General features: G+C 41.2%; 2 protein-coding genes across 11 annotated transcripts in view; one reads left to right on the top strand and one right to left on the bottom strand.

Annotated features, from left to right (window-relative positions):
• The window catches only part of CDCA2 (cell division cycle associated 2), a 49568-nt gene extending 45002 nt beyond the window's left edge, over positions 1 to 4566 (bottom strand). Inside the window, exons 1-4 of one of the 9 annotated variants that reach the window (XM_063610828.1) lie at positions 3852 to 4566; positions 2726 to 2786; positions 2469 to 2639; positions 833 to 987 (exon numbers count right to left, since the gene is read on the bottom strand). In XM_063610828.1, the coding sequence (XP_063466898.1) occupies positions 833 to 987; positions 2469 to 2639; positions 2726 to 2786 (387 nt within the window). In that variant the 5' untranslated portion in view covers positions 3852 to 4566. Of the gene's footprint in view, positions 1 to 832; positions 1003 to 2468; positions 2640 to 2725; positions 2787 to 3382 lie in introns of all 9 variants that reach the window. The other 8 variants (XM_055295742.2, XM_063610830.1, XM_055295737.2 and 5 more) reach the window with 8 other exon arrangements.
• Positions 4558 to 18852, top strand: part of KCTD9 (potassium channel tetramerization domain containing 9) — a 30575-nt gene continuing 16280 nt past the window's right edge. The window contains exons 1-3 of one of the 2 annotated variants that reach the window (XM_055295754.2): positions 4558 to 4821; positions 16733 to 16854; positions 18643 to 18686. In XM_055295754.2, coding sequence (XP_055151729.1) covers positions 4774 to 4821; positions 16733 to 16854; positions 18643 to 18686 — 214 coding nt within the window. In that variant the 5' untranslated portion in view covers positions 4558 to 4773. The remainder of the gene's footprint in view (positions 4822 to 16732; positions 16855 to 18642; positions 18687 to 18852) is intronic. The other variant, XM_063610879.1, reaches the window with a different exon arrangement.

The raw sequence follows: 18852 nt of genomic DNA, 5'->3' as shown, positions 1-18852 counted from the left end.
CCCGGCCTAGAAAACTATTTCTATCCAGGGTCTCATAACTCTTAAAAATACCCTCATTTGGGTTGAGCACTGTGGCACACACCTGTAACCCCAGCACTTTGATAGGTATTGCTTAAGGTCAGGAGTTCAAAACAAGCCTGGGCAACATAGTGAGGCCCCATCTCTACAAAAAAAATTTTTATAATTAGGCCATTGCTGTAGCACATGCCTGTAGTTCCAGCTACTTGGAAAGCTAAAGTGGGAGGATTCCTTGAGCCCAGGAGCTCATTGCTGCAGTGAGCTATGATTGCACCACTGCATTCCAGCCTGGGCAACTGAGATCCTGTCTCTAAAACAAAGCAAACAAAGAAAAATCACCCATGGTCAACATCATCATTTAGGCTAACTGCATTTTTTTTTTTTTTTTTTTTTTTTTTTGAGACAGTCTCACTCTGGTGCCCAGACTGGAATACAGTGGCATGATCTTGGCTCAATGCAACCTCTGCCTCTCAGTTTCAAGCAATTCTAGTGCCTCAGCCTCCGAGCAGCTGGAATTACAGGCACTTGCCACCACACCCAGCTAATTTTCGTATTTTTAGTAGAGATGGGGTTTCACCATGTTGGCCAGGCTGGTCTCGAACTCCTGACCTCAAGTGATCTGCCTGTCTCGGCCTCCCAGAGTACTGGGATTATAGGCGTGAGCCACCGCGCCCGGCCGCTAACTGCGCATTCTCTAAAACACAGAGAACATCTCTCTCCAGATTTGAAACAGAGCAGATGCACTAGAAGGTATAAAGAAAGCACAAAAGCTTCATTAACAGAATTCACGACGGAACTTAGAAGAAAATCATACCTGGGAAGGAGAATCTTGTGCCAAAGGAGATTTCCTAGCATTCTTTATATTTTGCTGCCGAGCGATGAAACGAATCAGATGGTTTGTTTCAGGAGAGCCCCGAGCACCAACTGCAGAACGTCGTCTGGATTTTTTAAGGTAGGATGATGACTTTCCTGTAATGAAACTCTCTTATAAATTGGAACAAAACAAGGCAATCGTCAGTAACCACGTCCAATACTCGTGATGTACCAGCCTGAGAGAGAAAACATGATAAACATGTGCTACAGAAAGCTCAGTGGAGAGTTACTGGCACAGTCATTCATATACAATCAGTGGAAGAGGAATCTTTGTTTTGTCTGCTGACTTAATCCATGCTCCTAGAACAGTGCCTGGTACACAGAACAGTTATTAAAAGTTGCTGAATAAATACATGAACACGTTTTAAGTTTTCATTTTTGTTTCATATTTCCTACACATAGATGGCTTTTGACTCAGTATTTTTCTTTTTCTAAATAAGTCAGTTTTATCCCCAACAACTGAAAGGTAAGATCTCCATCTAGGGACATGCAGTCTCAGGTTCTTAATTCAAGATGATTGTGTTTCTTTCTGATACCTACCATCAGCACTACCCTGAATTTTGGACATATGCCTAAGCACACAAAATGAATCCAGCTTTTTAAAGGTCTAAGAGTGACGTTCTTGAGAATGAAAGTTAGGTGGCGTACCACTTTCGCCTTGTCTTATGTATTACCTGGTCTAGTGCCCTGTGATATTCAAGACTTCCATTATTCTCCAATTCTAAATGCTATTCTCTGATCCAATTCCATTCTCATATAGTATTTCCTTCTTTTCCATCTAAGTCAGACTTCACAGGTAAACTTCATTTCTACTGCTCGAAGGACATTAGCTGGAATCAATCTTCTGTTTGTGTTTTTTTTTTTTTTTTTTTTGAGACAGAGTTTCACTCTTGTTGCCCGGGCTGGAGTGCAACGGTGTGATCTCGACTCATGGTAACCTCTGCCTCCCGGGTTCAAGGGATTCTCCTGCCTCGAACTCCTGAGTAGCTGGGATTACAGGCATGCGCCACCATGCCCGGCTAATTTTGTATTTTTAGTAGAGACGAGGTTTCTCTATGTTGGTCAGGCTGGTCTCGAACTCCTGACCTCCGGTGATCTGCCTGCCTTGGCCTCCCAAAGTGCTGGGATTACAGGTGTGAGCCACTGAGCCCAACCCTGTTTGTGATTTTTAAAGGAGGATTACATCCTGATCTTTCAGTATTATATTTTCTTAATTGCTCTTAAATTTTCTCTTATTTTTGCCATAAATGAAAACAAAATGCATTATTACTATTCATATCATACACTCTCCTGTATCCCAGGTGACAGGTCAAAAAGTGACTCACACACACATTATTTTCTAGTATTGGCATCAAGCACGACTCTGACTTGGGGACATTATCATGCTGGGTGCCCTGCGATTCCGTGATCCCTGCTATGCTAAATGAACTGTGCATGTGCACAGAAGTCTCCCTGAAGAAGCAAGTTTGCAGAGTAGGCAATTTAGGTACCTAAAATATGACAGTACGTATAAACAAATAAAGCTGAGTTATTTTTAAACTTGAAAAGCATTACAATAGAATGACAACTTTTCTTACCTGCAGAGTTCCTAACAAAGCTTTCAGGTGTAATTCCCAATTGCTCTACGGTTACTGTGGAAAAGTTCAAAGGTGATTTAAAAGTATCTGGTGTGCAAGGATTAGGAGGTAATTCGGCATGCTTCTGAGGAGTCACAATCTTCCCAGTTCCCAAAATGAAAGAGGCATTTCCTGAAACGCACGACATATTGTAGGGGTGAAGACAACTCTCTGTCTAAACCTTCAACTTCACAAGGAGGCAGCAGATCATCACATACCAGCATTATTCATTGCAGTCTCCTTGGTTTCAGGGGGCTCGTCTTTTGAACTGGCATCCATCTAAGAGGTGAAGAAAAACAATGAAAAATAACCCCACCAGCAAGATGAATGTGATTCGATCACGAACCTCATCCAGGACTGAATTGCAATACAGTCCATACTGGCATAGAAACACACGTCATAGATTTCATTTTTTATTTTAATTTCTGTGGGTATACAGTAGATGTATATATTTATGGGGTACGTGAAATATTTTGATACAGGCATGCAATTCGTAATAATCAAAGTAAATGAGATAGCCATCATCTCAAATATTTATCCTTTTTGTTATAAAAAATCCAATTATACTTTGTTATTTTTAAATGCACAATTAAGTTATGGACCGTCACCCTGTTGTGCTAGCAAATACTAATCTTATTCATTCTATGTTTTTCTACCTATTAACCATCTCCACTTCCTTCCCACCCATCCCCAATACACTTCCCAGCCTGTGTAACCATTCTTCTACTCTAAGCGCGTACTTTTAAAGCCAAATTAAACAGAAAGAAATGGAGGAAACTGCTGTTCAGGCACCAAAGCAGACCCCAAAGGATAAGCCATGGCTTTTCGACCGCAGCGAAAACCTGAATCATAAGGGTACCCCTTTCAAGACGCACCTCTGTCCATTTCCAGAAATTCTCTCAGCAGGTCTGGATGCACCCCGGCTCACCCAGAGCAGCTCCTGACAGGAGCACTAACTCTGTGCTGCAGGGTAAGCCGAACAAACTCCCTAGAAACGCCGCGGAGAAGCAGCCCCGTGGCAGCGCGGCTGCAATCCTACCTCTCACGCCGCACCTGAAGGCCCGCTAGGCAGACAGGCTTACTCCCAGAGCCCCGTAGCAGGCGAGCGTCGCGTTGGCCGCTCCTTCCAGACTCCGGCTCCTCTGTCCGGAAGGGCTCTCCTGGCAAAGCACCCGCAGCCGGGAGCCGCTCTCCGAATCCGGAGCCCGAGGTCCCGGCAACCGACCCGGACTCACAGCCCGCGCTGTGCCTGGTCTGCGCTCTGCTCGGCCGCCTCCTCCACCCGCCTTCTCCGCCCGCCGCCCGATTCAAATCCCCGACCCCGCCTCTCGGTGCCGAACTTACTCTACGAATCACTCCGCCACCGCCCCCTTCTCCGGTCCGCGCACACTCCGAGGGCTCCCAGGACTTTCCGTTGGCACAGGAGTGGCTTCCTGGGCTCGGAGAGGGGCCACCGCGAGCTGCAGTCAACCGGCTGACTACAGACACCTGGTACGGACTTGTGACCGCGGGGACTACTTTCCAGGAGAGTCTCGCGGAGTAACGCTTCTGTTAGCTCTTTAACTCCGCCTCCCACCTTTCTATTGGATGCTGCAAACTTCGAAAAGACTCATTCAACCAATCCTAACAGAGCGACGAGCTGGCTCTTACCCAATCAGTCCGTCCCTACCGCAGCCGTTTCCTCGCTGGGCCGGCTTGTGGGCGGGGATAACGCGGGAGGAGGGGCTGACTGGTGCTTGGGTCCCTTTCAGCGCTCCACCTTCTTTCCGTAGACCCCGCCCTCGTATGCATATAAGCGCTACCTACACTTGAGGGTGCGCCTGCTCAGTAACGCTGGAAGCCGCCGTCCGGCTCCAGGAGCCCCTCTGATTGGCTGATGCCCCTTCCCGTCTACTAGCCTTTAGCGTCTCTTCCCTCCCTCAGTCCCGGCTAGGTTAGCCAGAGCCCGCCCGATACTGGGTGCTGATTGGCTGGACTCTGTCCGGAGACGCGGGTTGGTTGGTACGGCAGAGTGTCAGTCTCGGAGAGGTGGGGGAAGGGCCCCAGGCAGGCTGAGGAGCCTAGGGGCGGGGTGGGAAGGAGGACCGGCCGAACCCTGGGTGTGGGACAGAGTGGGTGTGTGTGGTGTGTCCCCAAGGGCAGGAAGGTGGCGAAGGGAGGCGAATCCGAGTGGGTGGAGGGAGGGGAAGGGCGGGAGGAGAAAAAGGTGGGAGGAGGACCAGGTGGGAGGGTGGCGGCTCACTCAGGACCCAGCGGGGGCAGCGCGATGAGGCGGGTGACCCTGTTCCTGAACGGCAGCCCCAAGAACGGAAAGGTAACGGGGGCGTGAGGGGGCGCGGCGGGCCGGGGGTCGGGGCGAGGGCGGACGGTGCGGAACCGGCTGGCGGGGCAGCGGTGAAGTTGGGTAGAGGGGCTGGGAGGTGGGCGTGCGCGGGCTGGGGGCGCTCGGGGACAACACAGGGTCCCCGCGGCCTCCTCCCGACCCTCAGGACCCCCGTGCCCGAGCCTGCCCTTCAGTGCCTCAGCTGCCTGGGGGCCGGCGCGGGTCGGGCCGGGGGCTCCGGGGCTCCCGGATGCGCGATGCGGGGGGCGCGGGGACGGGGGCGCGGGGAGGGCCGCGGTCACCTGGGCGCCCGAGCGGTCGCGCCTCTTCCCGCCTCTCCCCGAGACCCCGCTCCCGCCTGCGGGAGGAGGCGCGCCGGCTCCCGTGCTGAGTAATGGTCTGCTCGGAAAGTGGCGGCGAGCACCAGAGCCTGTGGAGATGGGTCAGGGAGACAGAAGTAAACTGCCCGTAGATAAACAAAATCTTCTCCCATCCGAGGTCGAAGACAGGATTTTTAAAATGGGGGCATTTTCTTGTTGATTTTTGCCTTTCTCTCTGAGATGCCTCAAGCCCCCACGCCCCACCGCCGCCAAACTTCTCTGTACTCTTTTTATTATTTTGCCTTATTTTGATTCCCTAGAGGACGAGTACAGCAGACCCAAAAGGGATCGATTTGACAGTCGCCTTTGCTGTGTTAGGCCTTTGCGGAGGGTGTGGTGCTAAATGTTCTTCCAGCGCTGGAGCAAGCCAAAACGAATTCTCTTCCTTCCCAGCCTTTTGCCCCACCCATGAAAGTTGTTCTGCTCCTTTGGGAAATTTTGACTGTTCGAGGCAGACATTTATTGCGTTGCTAAAAGATACCTAGAAGTAACTCAGCCTTTACGAGTCTAAGGTAAAGGTAAATGGGTCTCGCTGTGTTGGTTGCCAAAATACTCTGCTGCCTGCACATTCGGGGAACACTGTAAATTTTTAAACAGTGAAATTGTCCAGTGGCATTAAAAATGGTTTTCCGATTATTTAGTGTAGAGTAAACATGCTCTGAAAATTCGAACCAGAGTGTGGTTTGTTGGCTATAATTTTGTGTTCTTCTGGTCTTAGAGATTTAATACTCATTTAAAAACAGAATTGGTATAAATTCGAGTTCTTGAGTTATCATGAATGCTACCCCGAAAATATGTTCACGAAGTTTACATCTCTCATCACTATTAACTTTCTAAACCTGTTCTGTAGTTAGCTACTACCTATTATCTAAAACTTATGTTGTTACTCTAAGAAAGATTTAGTATATTCAAAATTGGTAATATTTCTCAAAAACAAACTTCTGATTGACCTTTTTAATGCAGTATCTCTGCTATGTTACTCATGAAAGACAAATATTTAAACCTAGTCATAAATATTTTTGCTCTAAATCTCTCCCAAATCCACTCAATTTGGCTGTCAAAAATTAACTGAGTTGGTCATTCCATATTGTTGTTCACACGGATTTTTTTTTAAGCTATCTAGTTTTGACTAGATTAGATTCTTGGATTTAAATTTTATTTACTTTAAAAATATTCTGCTAGAGAATCTCAGAAGATTGGGGAAAATGCATCTCAAATAATTAAATATAAATATGTTTATGTTACAACGTAAAAATCCAAACTGGAGAGCACTAGATAAAAAGAAACAAAGCCATGATCTTCACTACTCAGCTGATGAACATATTCTAAGACGTTGGCAGTGTTTTCTCTCCTTTCAGTTGATTAAAAAAATTTATAATTACTCTTATTTGACAAAAGAGCTGCATAATACATAACAGCTTGCATTTTTATATATAAAGTAACTAATTGGATTGGCATGATCATGACTTGAATGTTCATTAAGAATAAGCTGGGGAAAAGTGCTACTCAAATAGAATAGAATTTGATTTCCCATCCACCAGTTGGAATATCTGTACCGCTTACTTTATCTCCTTTACCTCGCTTCTGCTTTTGTTTCTTGGTTATAAGAATAATCTCTGTTTTTTCAAATAAGTTTCCCTCTCATAGCTTGTTTAGTAGTTACCAGACTGTGAGACTATGAAGCCTGGGGAAGGGCGTGGAGAGGCACATAATTCTTCCAAGGTGCTGTGTTATATGCTCGCCAGGAATTGTCTGTGTATTGAATGAATGTAACTAGTGGTGAACGTATTTGACGTTGGAGAGAGGGCTATGCATTCTCTAAACTGTGGTTTCCAGAGTGAGATGACACACCGCAGACAGTGTCCAAGACGATTTATTGGAGGTCAGGAAGAAATATACCTTTTGTTTATATCTTACACTTAAAAATATAAAATAATGTGAAAACTTGATTTTTCGGATCTAGAAAGACACAGGTGCCTCCAGTCACTGAATATTCAGCTGGTCTCAGGTCTCATGTAAGAAGGGACGGCCTTTGCATGTGAAAAGGTTAATAGTGTCTTCTTCACTGATTGGTTGTCATTGACATTGTGATATGGAAGCTTATAAATGGCACATTAAGATTTATATCTAGTTTTAACCAAATTAACCCTCACCAAAATGCCGAGTGATCTTAAAGGGTTATTTCAAAGAAACTGCAGCTTGAAGACAATATTAATTATGCAAGCACAAGTAAACAATGAGGAAATGGCAGAAGCTGCCACTTCTCCTAGTATGTATAAACCATGAGACTAAAAAAAGAGTGGGTCTCTTTGGACCTGAGAAGTTGAAACAGTGCTGAGTTTTAAAGAAGAATATTTGAAGTCCTATTTATTAATTGCTATTACTAATCAGCCTCTCCCTAACTGTATGTTATTCTTTGAAATATTAGCCATTGATAGGATGAGTCATCCTAGTTAGCAAGATATTTAGAAATACTTTCTAGGGCATGAAGGCAAATGGTTTCAGATTTTTTTCTTTTCTGAGTTTTTGGTTTTTGTTTTTTACTTTTATTTATTTTTTATTTTTTTATTTGTTTTTTTGAGACGGAGTTTTGCTCTTCTGCCCAGGCTGGAGTGAAGTGGCGTGATCTCAGCTCACTGCAACCTCTGCCCCCCAGGTTCAAGCGATTCTCCTAACTCAGCCTCTTGCGTAGCTGGGATTACAGGCGCTTGCTACCATGCCCTGCTAATTTTTGTATTTTTAGTAGAGACGGGTTTCACCGTGTTGGCCAGGCTGATCCTGAGCTCTTGACCTCATGTGATCCACCTGCCTTGGCCTCCTAAAGTGCTAGGATTACAGGCATGAGCCACCATGCCCGGCTTATTTTAATATTTAAAGTCAATCCTGTATTTGGCAGAATTTCACTAAATTTAATGGTAAATATTTAGGAGATTCTTACTGGCTAATTCGTAGTCTAAGTCACTGAAAGTCCTCATCATTTGGGAAAACATGTACCTTCTACCAGTGGAATATAGTTCGTAAATACATAAATATACAGATAAGTTTGAGTACACGCCCAAAAGTATGTTACCACTGGGGTGTGTGGTCAGAAACATTTGAAGGCCTTAGTTCTAATCACTGGAATCTTTGGTTTAAATTTTGAGGGGTTTTCTTGTTGTTTTTTAAAACTGCTCCAAAAGAGTCAGTTATGTTGTACCTGTCATCCTTTTTCCATGTGCCTCAACATTTTCGTTATTCTTTTTAATATTCCCTGTAAGAGTTGGTATTAAGGAAATTGAAACAGGGACCTGCACATCTGAATGCAGTGTGTGGCTTCTGAGCAACTTAAACTTAATGTCAGTGCACTTTGTATACGTCTTGAACACAGAGTGCTTTTTTTACTTCAGAATATTCAGTAATGAGCTGTGCAAGTCCTAGGCCTTTTGTATACTGATTAATTCATCATTCATTCATTCTTTCATTCATTCAGTGAACACTTAGTAAATGCCTTCTGAGTATGTGGCATCATGCCAAACGTGGCAAACAGGATAGGAAATACTTTCATTCTGTACCGTGTTTTTATTCTGGGTTCAAGAAATAACTTTTCTTCAGGTTTTGGTATTAGGTCAGAAACATGTTGTTGAGAGCAGGCACAATGGCTCATGCCTGTAATCCCAGCACTTTGAGAGGCTGAGGTGGGAGGATTGCTTGAGTTCAGGAGTTCAAGACCAGCTTGGGCAACATAGTGAGATCCCATCTCTAAAACAACAACAACAACAAAGAATGAAAAAGAAATATGTTGTTAGTAGTAAGTATCCAAATTTGAATCCATTACATTGTTAGAGTTGGAGAAAGGTGAAAATGTATGTGAACCTCTGCCTCTGAAGGCTAAACATTAATAAGAACCTAGTGAGGGCCCACTTTTTAAGCTTGAACATTTCTTAATATATTTGATACATAGAAAAGAATACAATAAAGAATATACGTAAAAATTAAGAGGAACATAATACAGCAAATATCTGTAAATCTGCCAGATAACCCAAGAAGTAGCATGTTATCAATAACATAATGTGTTCATCCACTTTCCTGTTCCCGTTTTGTTTTTCCCTTTGCTGTGTGTTTTTAAATCAATAGTTTTGTCACATATATATGCATAACTAAATTACCTTTTTTTTTTTTTTGGGTCGGAGTCTCACTCTGTCGCCCAGTTTGGAGTGCAATGGCACAATCTCTGGCTCCGTACAACCTCTGCCTCCCGGGTTCAAGCAATTCTCCTGCCTCAGCCTCCCAAGTAGCTGGGATTACAGGCGCCCGCCATCACGCCCGGCTATTTTTGTGTTTTTAGTAGAGACAGGGTTTCACCGTATTGGCCAGGCTGGTCTCAAACTCCTGACCTCGTGATCCGCCTGCCTCGGCCTCCCAAAGTGCTGGAATTACAGGCTTGAGCTACCGTGCCCAGCCCTCACCTTTTTTTTTTTGAGACAGAGTCTCGCACTGTCACCCAGGCTAGAGTGCAGTGGTGCGATCTTGGCTCTCTGCAACCTCTGCCTCCTGGGTTCAAGCGATTCTCCTGCCTCAGCCTCCTGAGTAGCTGGAATTACAGGTGCATGCCACCACTCCCGGCTAATTTTTGTATTTTTAGTAGAGATAGGGTTTCACCATGTTGGTCAGGCTGGTCTCAACTGACCTCCTGATCTGCCCGCCTCGGCCACCCAAAGTACTGGGATAAGGCGTGAGCCACTGTGCCTAGCCACTAAGTTACATTTTAAAAAAATCAGCTTCGGGACATACTGTATCTCAAATTGATATTATACTGTATATAGTTTTTTGTGGAGACAATGTCTTCCTATATTGCCCGAACTGGTCTCAAACTCCTGGCCTCAAGCAGTCCTCCTTCCTCAGTCTCCCAAGGTGCTGCGACTACAGGCATGAGCCATCATGCCAGGCCAGTCCTTGCTTTTTTCATTCAGTATAATTCTCTTCCAACCATAATATCTGACATAGTGATAATTTATTCATTTTTACTGCTTTATTAAAGTACATGTTATACAAATACTACCATGATATTCCTGTCAGTGGACATTAGGTTGTTTATTTTCTTTATATTTTGTTTTTAAATTGACAGTGCTGTCATGAATATTTCTGTACATGTATCCTGGTGCACAGCAGCAAGCATTTTTCTAGGGAGGTAGTTCTCAAACTTTAGCATGCATCAGAGTCACTTGGAGGAGGAGGAGAACTTGAGAAAACTGCTGGACTTCATCCTCAAAGGTTAATACTCAGTAGGTCTGGGGTGGGGTAGGAACATACGTTTTTAATTTGCAGGTGAAATGTGGTTCAGATGCTGCAGGTGACAGGATCACACATTTGAGAACCACCACTCTAAGGTGTAGACACATAGTTGTAATTATTGGGTGTTAGAATATGTAAATATTCAGTTTTGCAAAATAATGCCAGATTGTTTTTCAAAGTCATTGCAGTAATTTATATTCCCACCACCATTGCATAAATCTTCCCCGTTGGTCCACATCCACTCCAACACTTGATATTATCAGTATTTTCCATTTTAAATATTTTTTTCACCTTAAGAGTTAATTATCTCATATTTTTTAAAATTATCTCATCTTTTAAAGAATAAGATCATGTAAATATTTAAAATGTATTTGACTAAAAGTATAGGTAGAGAAAATTGAGTTCTATATTTAGTTACTAATGGTGATTAGTGGTTTTGTTGGGTAAATCAGCCTGCATAAATTCAACAATTTATGTGTATTGTGTATTGCATAATGCACAATAAATACTTATATATTTATCATAACAACTTTTTGCAAATTAATTTTTTTATTGGACCTTTAGGATCCAGGCAGACAGCCAGATTAGAAAATATTTAGTGATATGGTAAATTGTTTTTGATACTTTATTAGGATTGATTTAAGTGGCAATAAAAGTTGAATTCAAATACACAAATACTTGTGTATTTATTGTGTATTATGTAATAAATCTTGTGGGTATAAAAGAAAAAATATGTGACTTGCATGTGCAGGTTTTAATTTTTAAATTTAAATAATATAGGTTACAATTTGAAAATGGTGTTTAAAGGCAAATTAAAACTAGCCAATCCTACTAGGCATGGTATTCTATTTACTCTCCAACTCATAGACAGCTTTCACTTGTCATGGGATCTGAAATTTAAAAATAATTGACTCTGAACAGTAGTATAATACAGACATCATGAACTTTAATAGACATGCTTCTCAATAAATGTAAAATGCTTCTATTCTTAGGGCCTAAGTTATTAAAGTAGATAATCACAGTGACATGGAAACATCAGGCCCACATGGTGGAGATAACATATACAAAGCAAATGACCTTCGTAAGCACTATCATTTTATGATTTATTTGGCTCAGTATGAGGACAAAAACAATCTTAGTATATACTACCTGGAGCTTATGTCCATGATATACAAGATTTTTATTGTTCCTCTTTCTCAAAAGAGTTATATAAAGAAGAATGCATGTGCCAATCTGTTTGCAACTTTCTCAGTAACTTAATCATCTTTTCCATATGTATGACAAATTTATGTTGATGTATATATTTTAAAACCTGGTTTCTAATTAGTTTAAAATACAGAGATTTTGAATATTTGAATATTAGTATTGCAACATAACTCCTTTTTATTTGTTTGGTATTGTTAGTATGTGTGAATGATTAGTTGGAAAACAAATGTCAAGAATAGCCCTCCAAGTGAAAACAAGTATATTGGCCCAACTTAAGGGAAATTTTCAAATTTCTAGAACTATAAGATTCTTTGTATTAATTTTAATTCTGTTTTCTCTAATTGACCACCCTTTGGTTATTTCACTTAAAGGAAATTGTTAACTGCCTGATTGCAAACTGCTAAAATAATTTTATTTATAGAACTAGTATCTGGAGCTATGGAGACCTTAAAATAAATTAAAACTTTCCCCCCTTATTACAAAAGTAATATAGGTTCATTGTAACAAATTTGGAAAACAAACAAAATAAAACAAACTTAGCAGGGCGTGGTGGCTCACGCCTATAATCCCAGCACTTTGGGAGGCTGAGGCGGTTGGATCACGAGGTCAAGAGATCGACACCCTCCTGGCCAACATGGTGAAACCCCGTCTCTACTAAAAATACAAAAATTAGCTGGGCGTGGTGGCACGTTTTTACCATGTTGGCCAGGCTGGTCTTGAACTCCTGACCTCAGGTGATCCACCCATCTTGGCCTCCCAGAAAGTGCCGGCCATTACAGGCGTGAGCCACCATGCCTAGACTGCTTTAGAATTGCATTTATACTGTGTATTTTTTTACCCTAATGACAGTGTAAGAGACTTAAATGAATATGACTGTCACACAAAAAAGGTGTGTCCTACTTCAACACTCAACATTCAAGAAATATTTATCAAAGACCTGCTGTAAGCCAGGTAATGCACCATTTGAACCTATGGCGGTTGTTAGTAGAACAGCTCAGGAATGTACTTCTTTAGTGCTGCTTATCAGCTTTACCAAGGGATAATTGGTCACCTCTATTCACAGAATTCATCACAACTTTTTGCAAATTAATTTTTTTTATTGGACCTTTAGGATCCAGGCAGACAGCCAGATTAGAAAATATTTAGTGATATGGTAAATTGTTTTTGATACTTTATTAGGATCGATTTAAGTGGCAATAAAAGTTGAATTCAATTTATACCTAGACTGTGCTCCTTAGTAGTTTTACAGCCTACAAGGAAATACCTATTGTACTTTGATTGCCTTGAAAATAGTCCTTGCCAAGCAGTATGCATGGTTTTTTTCTATCGTCTGGTCACATTTGACTTCAGTGGGGAAGAAACGGAAGATGGCAACATCCCAAACCTCTAAATAAAACAACAAACAGGTCTTGAGTTGTATTTCATCAGTTTGTTACTTTGGGTTCCTATATCATGGGAAAGCCTAATGGAATTAAAATAGGTGTTTTTTTTCCTTCATTTTTTTTTCTGCTCTTTAGAATAGCACTGTCTAATAGAACTACTGAGATGATGGAAATTTGTGCTATTCAATATGGTAACCACTAGCCAGTGTGGCAGTTGAGCGCTTGAAATGTGGCCAGTGTGACTGAACTGCATTTTAACTTTTAATTTTAATAGATTAAAATTTAAATAGACTTATGAAGCTAGTGGCTTCCACACTGGACAGCACAGCTTTAAAACATGGCAGGTGGCCTTTATTTTCATCGGAAGACAACTGATCCACAGAAAAACCAAGTCAATCATATGGAAGTAGATGACAGTTCAATAAGTCATACAAGATCTTAAGCTATAATATTACATTAAGTATTAAGCATAATACAGGCAGGTGCATTCAACTTGCATCTATTTTTTGGTATGGCCAAGAGAGAACAGTGAAAGAGATGCTGAGAGAGAAAGTTGATGTTAGGGCAAGGAGGGGATATCAGGCAAAAGAAAGCAATACTGAGATATAAGAGCCAGAGGTAAACAAGAGGGAAAAGAAAAATTTAGAAAATTCTTTGTATGATGGCAATTATGCCAAGAACATTGAATTGGGAAAGAAGTGCCTGTGATTCTTACCCTCCTCTCATAGCACCTTCTGACTGCAGAAGTTGTTTTGCATCTGCTTTGGTCAATCTCTTGCTCCTTTGCATGTTTGCTTCTCTCTTCTCTGTCTTTACTCTCTTCATGCTCTCTGCCTTAACACAACCCCAGCTTTGCCGTGTGCAATGCCCTAGGTACTGTATTTTGCTTCCCTTTGTCCCAGGAATGTGTATAATGCAATTACAGAATTCCTCACTGTGTTGCAGAGGTGAACAATCATAGGAAATATGGGGGACATAGTTTACTCAGGCTTTGTTTTTTTTTTTTTTTTTCTTTGGAGAAGGAGTCTCACTCCATCACCCAGGCTGGAGTGTGTTGGCGTGGTCTCAGCTAACTGCAACCTCTGCCTCCCGGGTTGAAGCAATTCTCCTGCCTCAGCCTCCCGAGTAGCTGGGACTGCAGGCGCACGCTACCACACCTGACTAATTTTTTGTATTTTAGTAGAGATGGGGTTTCACTGTGTTGCCCAAGCTGGTCTCGAACTCCTGAGCTCAAGCAATCCACCCTCCTCAGCCTTCCATAGTGTAGGGATTACAGGCGTGAGCCACCGCGCCCAGCCCTACTCAGGCTTTAATTATTTATGACAAGCCTGCTGTGTGTAGGACACTGTGCCAAGTGCTTTGCATTTTTTTTATTGTGATAAAAGATGGAACAAAATTTATTATTTTAACCATTTTTTAAATGTGTAATTCATTGACATTGTTTACATTCACAATGTGTGTAACCATCACCACGGTTTATTTCCAGTACTTGGTCATCATCCCAAACAGAAATTGTACCCATTAAGAAATAACTCTCCATTCCCATCTATGCCTTGGTAACCTTTATTCTGCTTTCTTTCTGTATGAATTTGCCTGTTTGGGGTACTTTCATGTGAGTGGTATCATAGAATATTTATCCTTTTGTGACTGGCTTACTTCATTTAGCATACTGTCAGAAAGGTTCATCCATGTTGCAGCATGTGTCAGAATTCATGTCTCTTCTCTTCTCGCTTTCCTTTCCTTTCCTTTTCTCTTTTCTTTTCTTTTTCCTTTCCTTTTTTCTTTTCCGTCCCATCATGTCCAGGCTGGAGTGCAGTGGCGTGATCTTGGCTCACTGCAGCCTTGAATTGGCATGCTCAGGTGATCCTCCCACCTCGGCCTCCCAAGAAGCTAAGACTACAGGCATGTGCCTCCATGCTCGGCTACTTTTTGTACTTTTTTATAGAGACCGTGTTTCACCATGTTGGCCAGGCAGGTCTCGAACTCCTGGGCTCAAGCGATCCACCTGCCACAGCGTCTCAAAGTGCTAGGATTACAGTCATGAGCCACTGTACCTGGCCTCATTGTTTCTTATTGCTGAATAATATTCCATTGTATATATATATGTATATATATATACCATATTTTATTTATGCAATTACCTGCTTATAGACACTTGGGTTGTGCATTATTTTTTATAATGCACTTGGTTCCGCTTAAATTTTTCTTGCCTTCAACACTTTCCAAAATGCCCCAGCACTCTTCTGGCTTTCATCCTTCTGATCCAAGAGAAAAAAGTTAGAATCTGAGTACTCTGCTTTTGAAAAACTGCACACTCCTATGTTGTCGAGCAGCTTTTTCCATGTCCTCCATTTTTACTTTATTTAACTAGAAACTGTCCACTGTATTCCAGTCACTAGTGGACAGAGGACCAGCCTTAGTTCTCACTTCATATGGCATCTTGACATAATAATCTTGGGACATCCATGAGCTAGCTGACTGTGCTTCGTGTTTAGCTCCTCACCTACTAATTTTTCTTTTTTGGGGGGTGAGACAGAGCCTTGCTTGGTCATACAGGCTGGAGTGCAGTGGTGCAACATTGGCTCGCTGCAACCTCTGCTTCCCGGGTTCAAGCAATTCTCATGCCTCAGCCTCTGGAGTAGCTACAGGCATGCGCCAGCACACCTAGCTGATTTTTGTATTTTAGTAAAGACGGGGTTTCTCCATGTTGGTCTGGCTGGTCTCAAACTCCAGGCCTTAAGTGCTCTGCCCGTCTCAGCCTCACAAAGTGCTGGGATTACAGGCATGAACCACTGTGCCCGACCCTTACCTAGTTTTTATTCCTAACTTTCAGAGGTCATAACTGATAATGGTGCAACTGTACAACTCAGCCACTGGGAACCCATAGTTACAGTTAGGACCAGGGCACAAAATTCACTTACATGTAGAAATTCTCAGCACCCTGCTTAAACAGTTGCATGTATCTTGCACATATATCAGACTGCTTGATTCACAGCAGGACAGATCAATTTATTGTCACCCAACTGTTTGCTCTATTCTTAATGTTAGGTGCTAAAATCTGGCTTGGTTAATGAAGAATTAAATAAATGAGGTGGGAAGTTATCTGTCCTCTGGTAGTTGATGTCGTTAATGATATAATAAACAGCACCAGCACACTCCTATTCTAAGGATGAACCATTCAAATGAATAAATAATAAAAGGACAACATAATAGGAACTTACTAGGTCTCAGGCACTTTGCTAAGCTCTTATGCATGAACTCATCTCATAATACCTTCTGAAGTAGGTGCTACTATTTTCTTCATTTCTAGTTAAAGCAACAGAAGCATCAATAGATTGACTCAAGTTGACAGCTAGAAAATGTCACACTCTAGATCGAAGTGTAGGTCTATCTTACTTCACAACTGGAGCGCTATTTAACACATCTTAGGATTGTAGATTGTTTTGATCAGAGATGATTTCTTATGTTCTAGTTTAGGAGTCGGCAATATTAGGCACCAAGTGAATAAATGAGTCAGGAAGAAAAGGGGGCACTGTTAAGAACCTCTTGAAGTCTCCTTTTATATGATAATCTTTTTAGCACTGTTCTAGTGTGGTGGTTTATAACTTGTGGGGGATAACATTTATTAAATAAATTGTTCATATTAATCTGGTGTGTTTACAGGTGGTTGCTGTATATGGAACTTTATCTGATTTGCTTTCTGTGGCCAGCAGTAAACTCGGCATAAAAGCCACCAGTGTGTATAATGGGAAAGGTGGACTGATTGATGATATTGCTTTGATCAGGTAACCTTCACCTTTTTATAAGTTGTCAACAGTGTGCCTCAACTTCTTGGTGCTATGCTGTTTCCCTTAAGCAGTAGTTTAATCACTGTTAAGAATACAGGATTTTGGGAAGTGATTACCTAGAATTTGCTCTTTGGAATTTAAATCATTTGGGCTTAAGGTGTGTTGATCAGCTAGAAAACCCTTAGTACATTTCAGTATACTGATAGTCTTTCTGCATAGTTCATATATGGCTATGAGGAATTTCTTCTTTGTGGTACTAGAGAAGGATCTAGTAAGACATGCAGTTTTTAACATTAAAAATCTAATCTCTTCACTTCTATATGCACCTGCTTGTTAATCATTTCCTAAGAATGCTTTGCATTTTATAATCATTACAAAGGCCAGATTTTGTAAAAACCTTATAAATATGATAGAATTCTAAGTAGTGATATCACCAGTGATCCACCATAATTATAGGCTTATGTTTGTTCCTTAAATATCCCATGCAGATTTATCTCTTTAAAACAAGTGTGTAGTTCACCTTACCTCATCTTCACGAGGTCAGAGAATTTTGGAGCAGGAAGATGCTTAACAAAGAAGATGGTAAAGGGAACACAAATTAAGTATTGACTATGCCACTTATGTTATCATTGCTTTGCCTGAGTTATACCATTTAATTGGCAAAGCATGAGTTTTTTTTATCGGTGATGTAAAGATAATGATGCTTTAACTTATAATAATATACAAAGTCTCTGTATAAATCCAGATCAAAATGGCCTTTCAATATAATATACTGCTTTGCAGTTAATCAGTTCTAGACCCTTCATTTTACAGATGAGGAAACGAATTACCTGTGAAGCTGAGGACTCACTCAGGTCACACAGCTAGTTGGGTTTTGTTAATGAAAACAGATTTTTATACTAATCTGAAAAAGTAAACTGGCATGGTGAACAAGTAGGAAATACTATACACTACATTTTAAATCCAAATAAATTAGGATAATTTCTTAGTTTTTCAATATGTATCTCCTAGCTTCTTTCACTTTCTAAGGAAAACTGAGTCACATTGTTGGACGATGATCCTCATCAACCTAACTTCCTTCTTAACAAACACAAACTCTGCTTCTTAGAAAAATTTAACGTGTCCTGTGATGTCTTATAGGAAATAAAAACTTCTACAATGGAAGGTTATAACTGAAGCCTTCTGAGCTATAAAATATCTGTTTATTCATTTTTGCTTCACAATACAGTATCTGGTATAATGGGTTGAGGAAGAGGATGTGCACTGATTGTCCAGAACTGTGGGTTACATGCAGCCATTTACATTTGAGTGTATGGTGGATGTGTAGTGGGTAAACACTGACAGTAGAGTTACTTCCAGCTATATTTTTCCTAGATTTAATATGACAGTTTATTTCATCTCCAAAGCACACAACAGCTGATGATTTAGGGGTAAAAAATGTAAAGAAAAAAAGAAGAGTTGGCTGTGACTTTAATCTATCCTTTGAGCATAATTATTCATTCTCAATTGATAAGAAAGCTGAACTCACATCATTTGTGTAGGGGGATTTTTTTCCCCCCATTTCAAAAGTACTTTCATGTGCAAGATCTTATTTTTGAATTTAAATTCAAAGACAGTTAAGTTCAAGGGGTTAAACAAAGCATTGGAAACTTAGCTTCTTTGCAGTCTAGATTGATAGCAAAACCTATTGTCTATATAATTCTAAGGAATAGTTCCTATAAGCAACAGATAATTAATGTGATTTTTAGATTTTGATGGTAGCTTTTTAAATTTTGATTTCCCCAGGGATGATGATGTTTTGTTTGTTTGTGAAGGAGAGCCATTTATTGGTAAGTGACTTTAAAAGCCAATTTTATCTGCCAAAAAAAAAAAAAAAAAGATGGATGGCAATTATTTTAAATGGGGCTATTAAGCTTAAACATTAAAAATGATCTTATGGCTGTATTCAAATCTTCACACTTTTTGATTCTGCATTAGGTGTGTTAAATTTTTTAC

The sequence above is a fragment of the Symphalangus syndactylus genome, chromosome 10, assembly GCF_028878055.3.
Source record: "Symphalangus syndactylus isolate Jambi chromosome 10, NHGRI_mSymSyn1-v2.1_pri, whole genome shotgun sequence".
In the NCBI taxonomy this organism is placed as follows: Eukaryota; Metazoa; Chordata; class Mammalia; order Primates; family Hylobatidae; genus Symphalangus; species Symphalangus syndactylus.
Note: the sequence above shows the minus strand (reverse complement) of the source record. Positions and strands in the feature narration are given on the sequence as shown.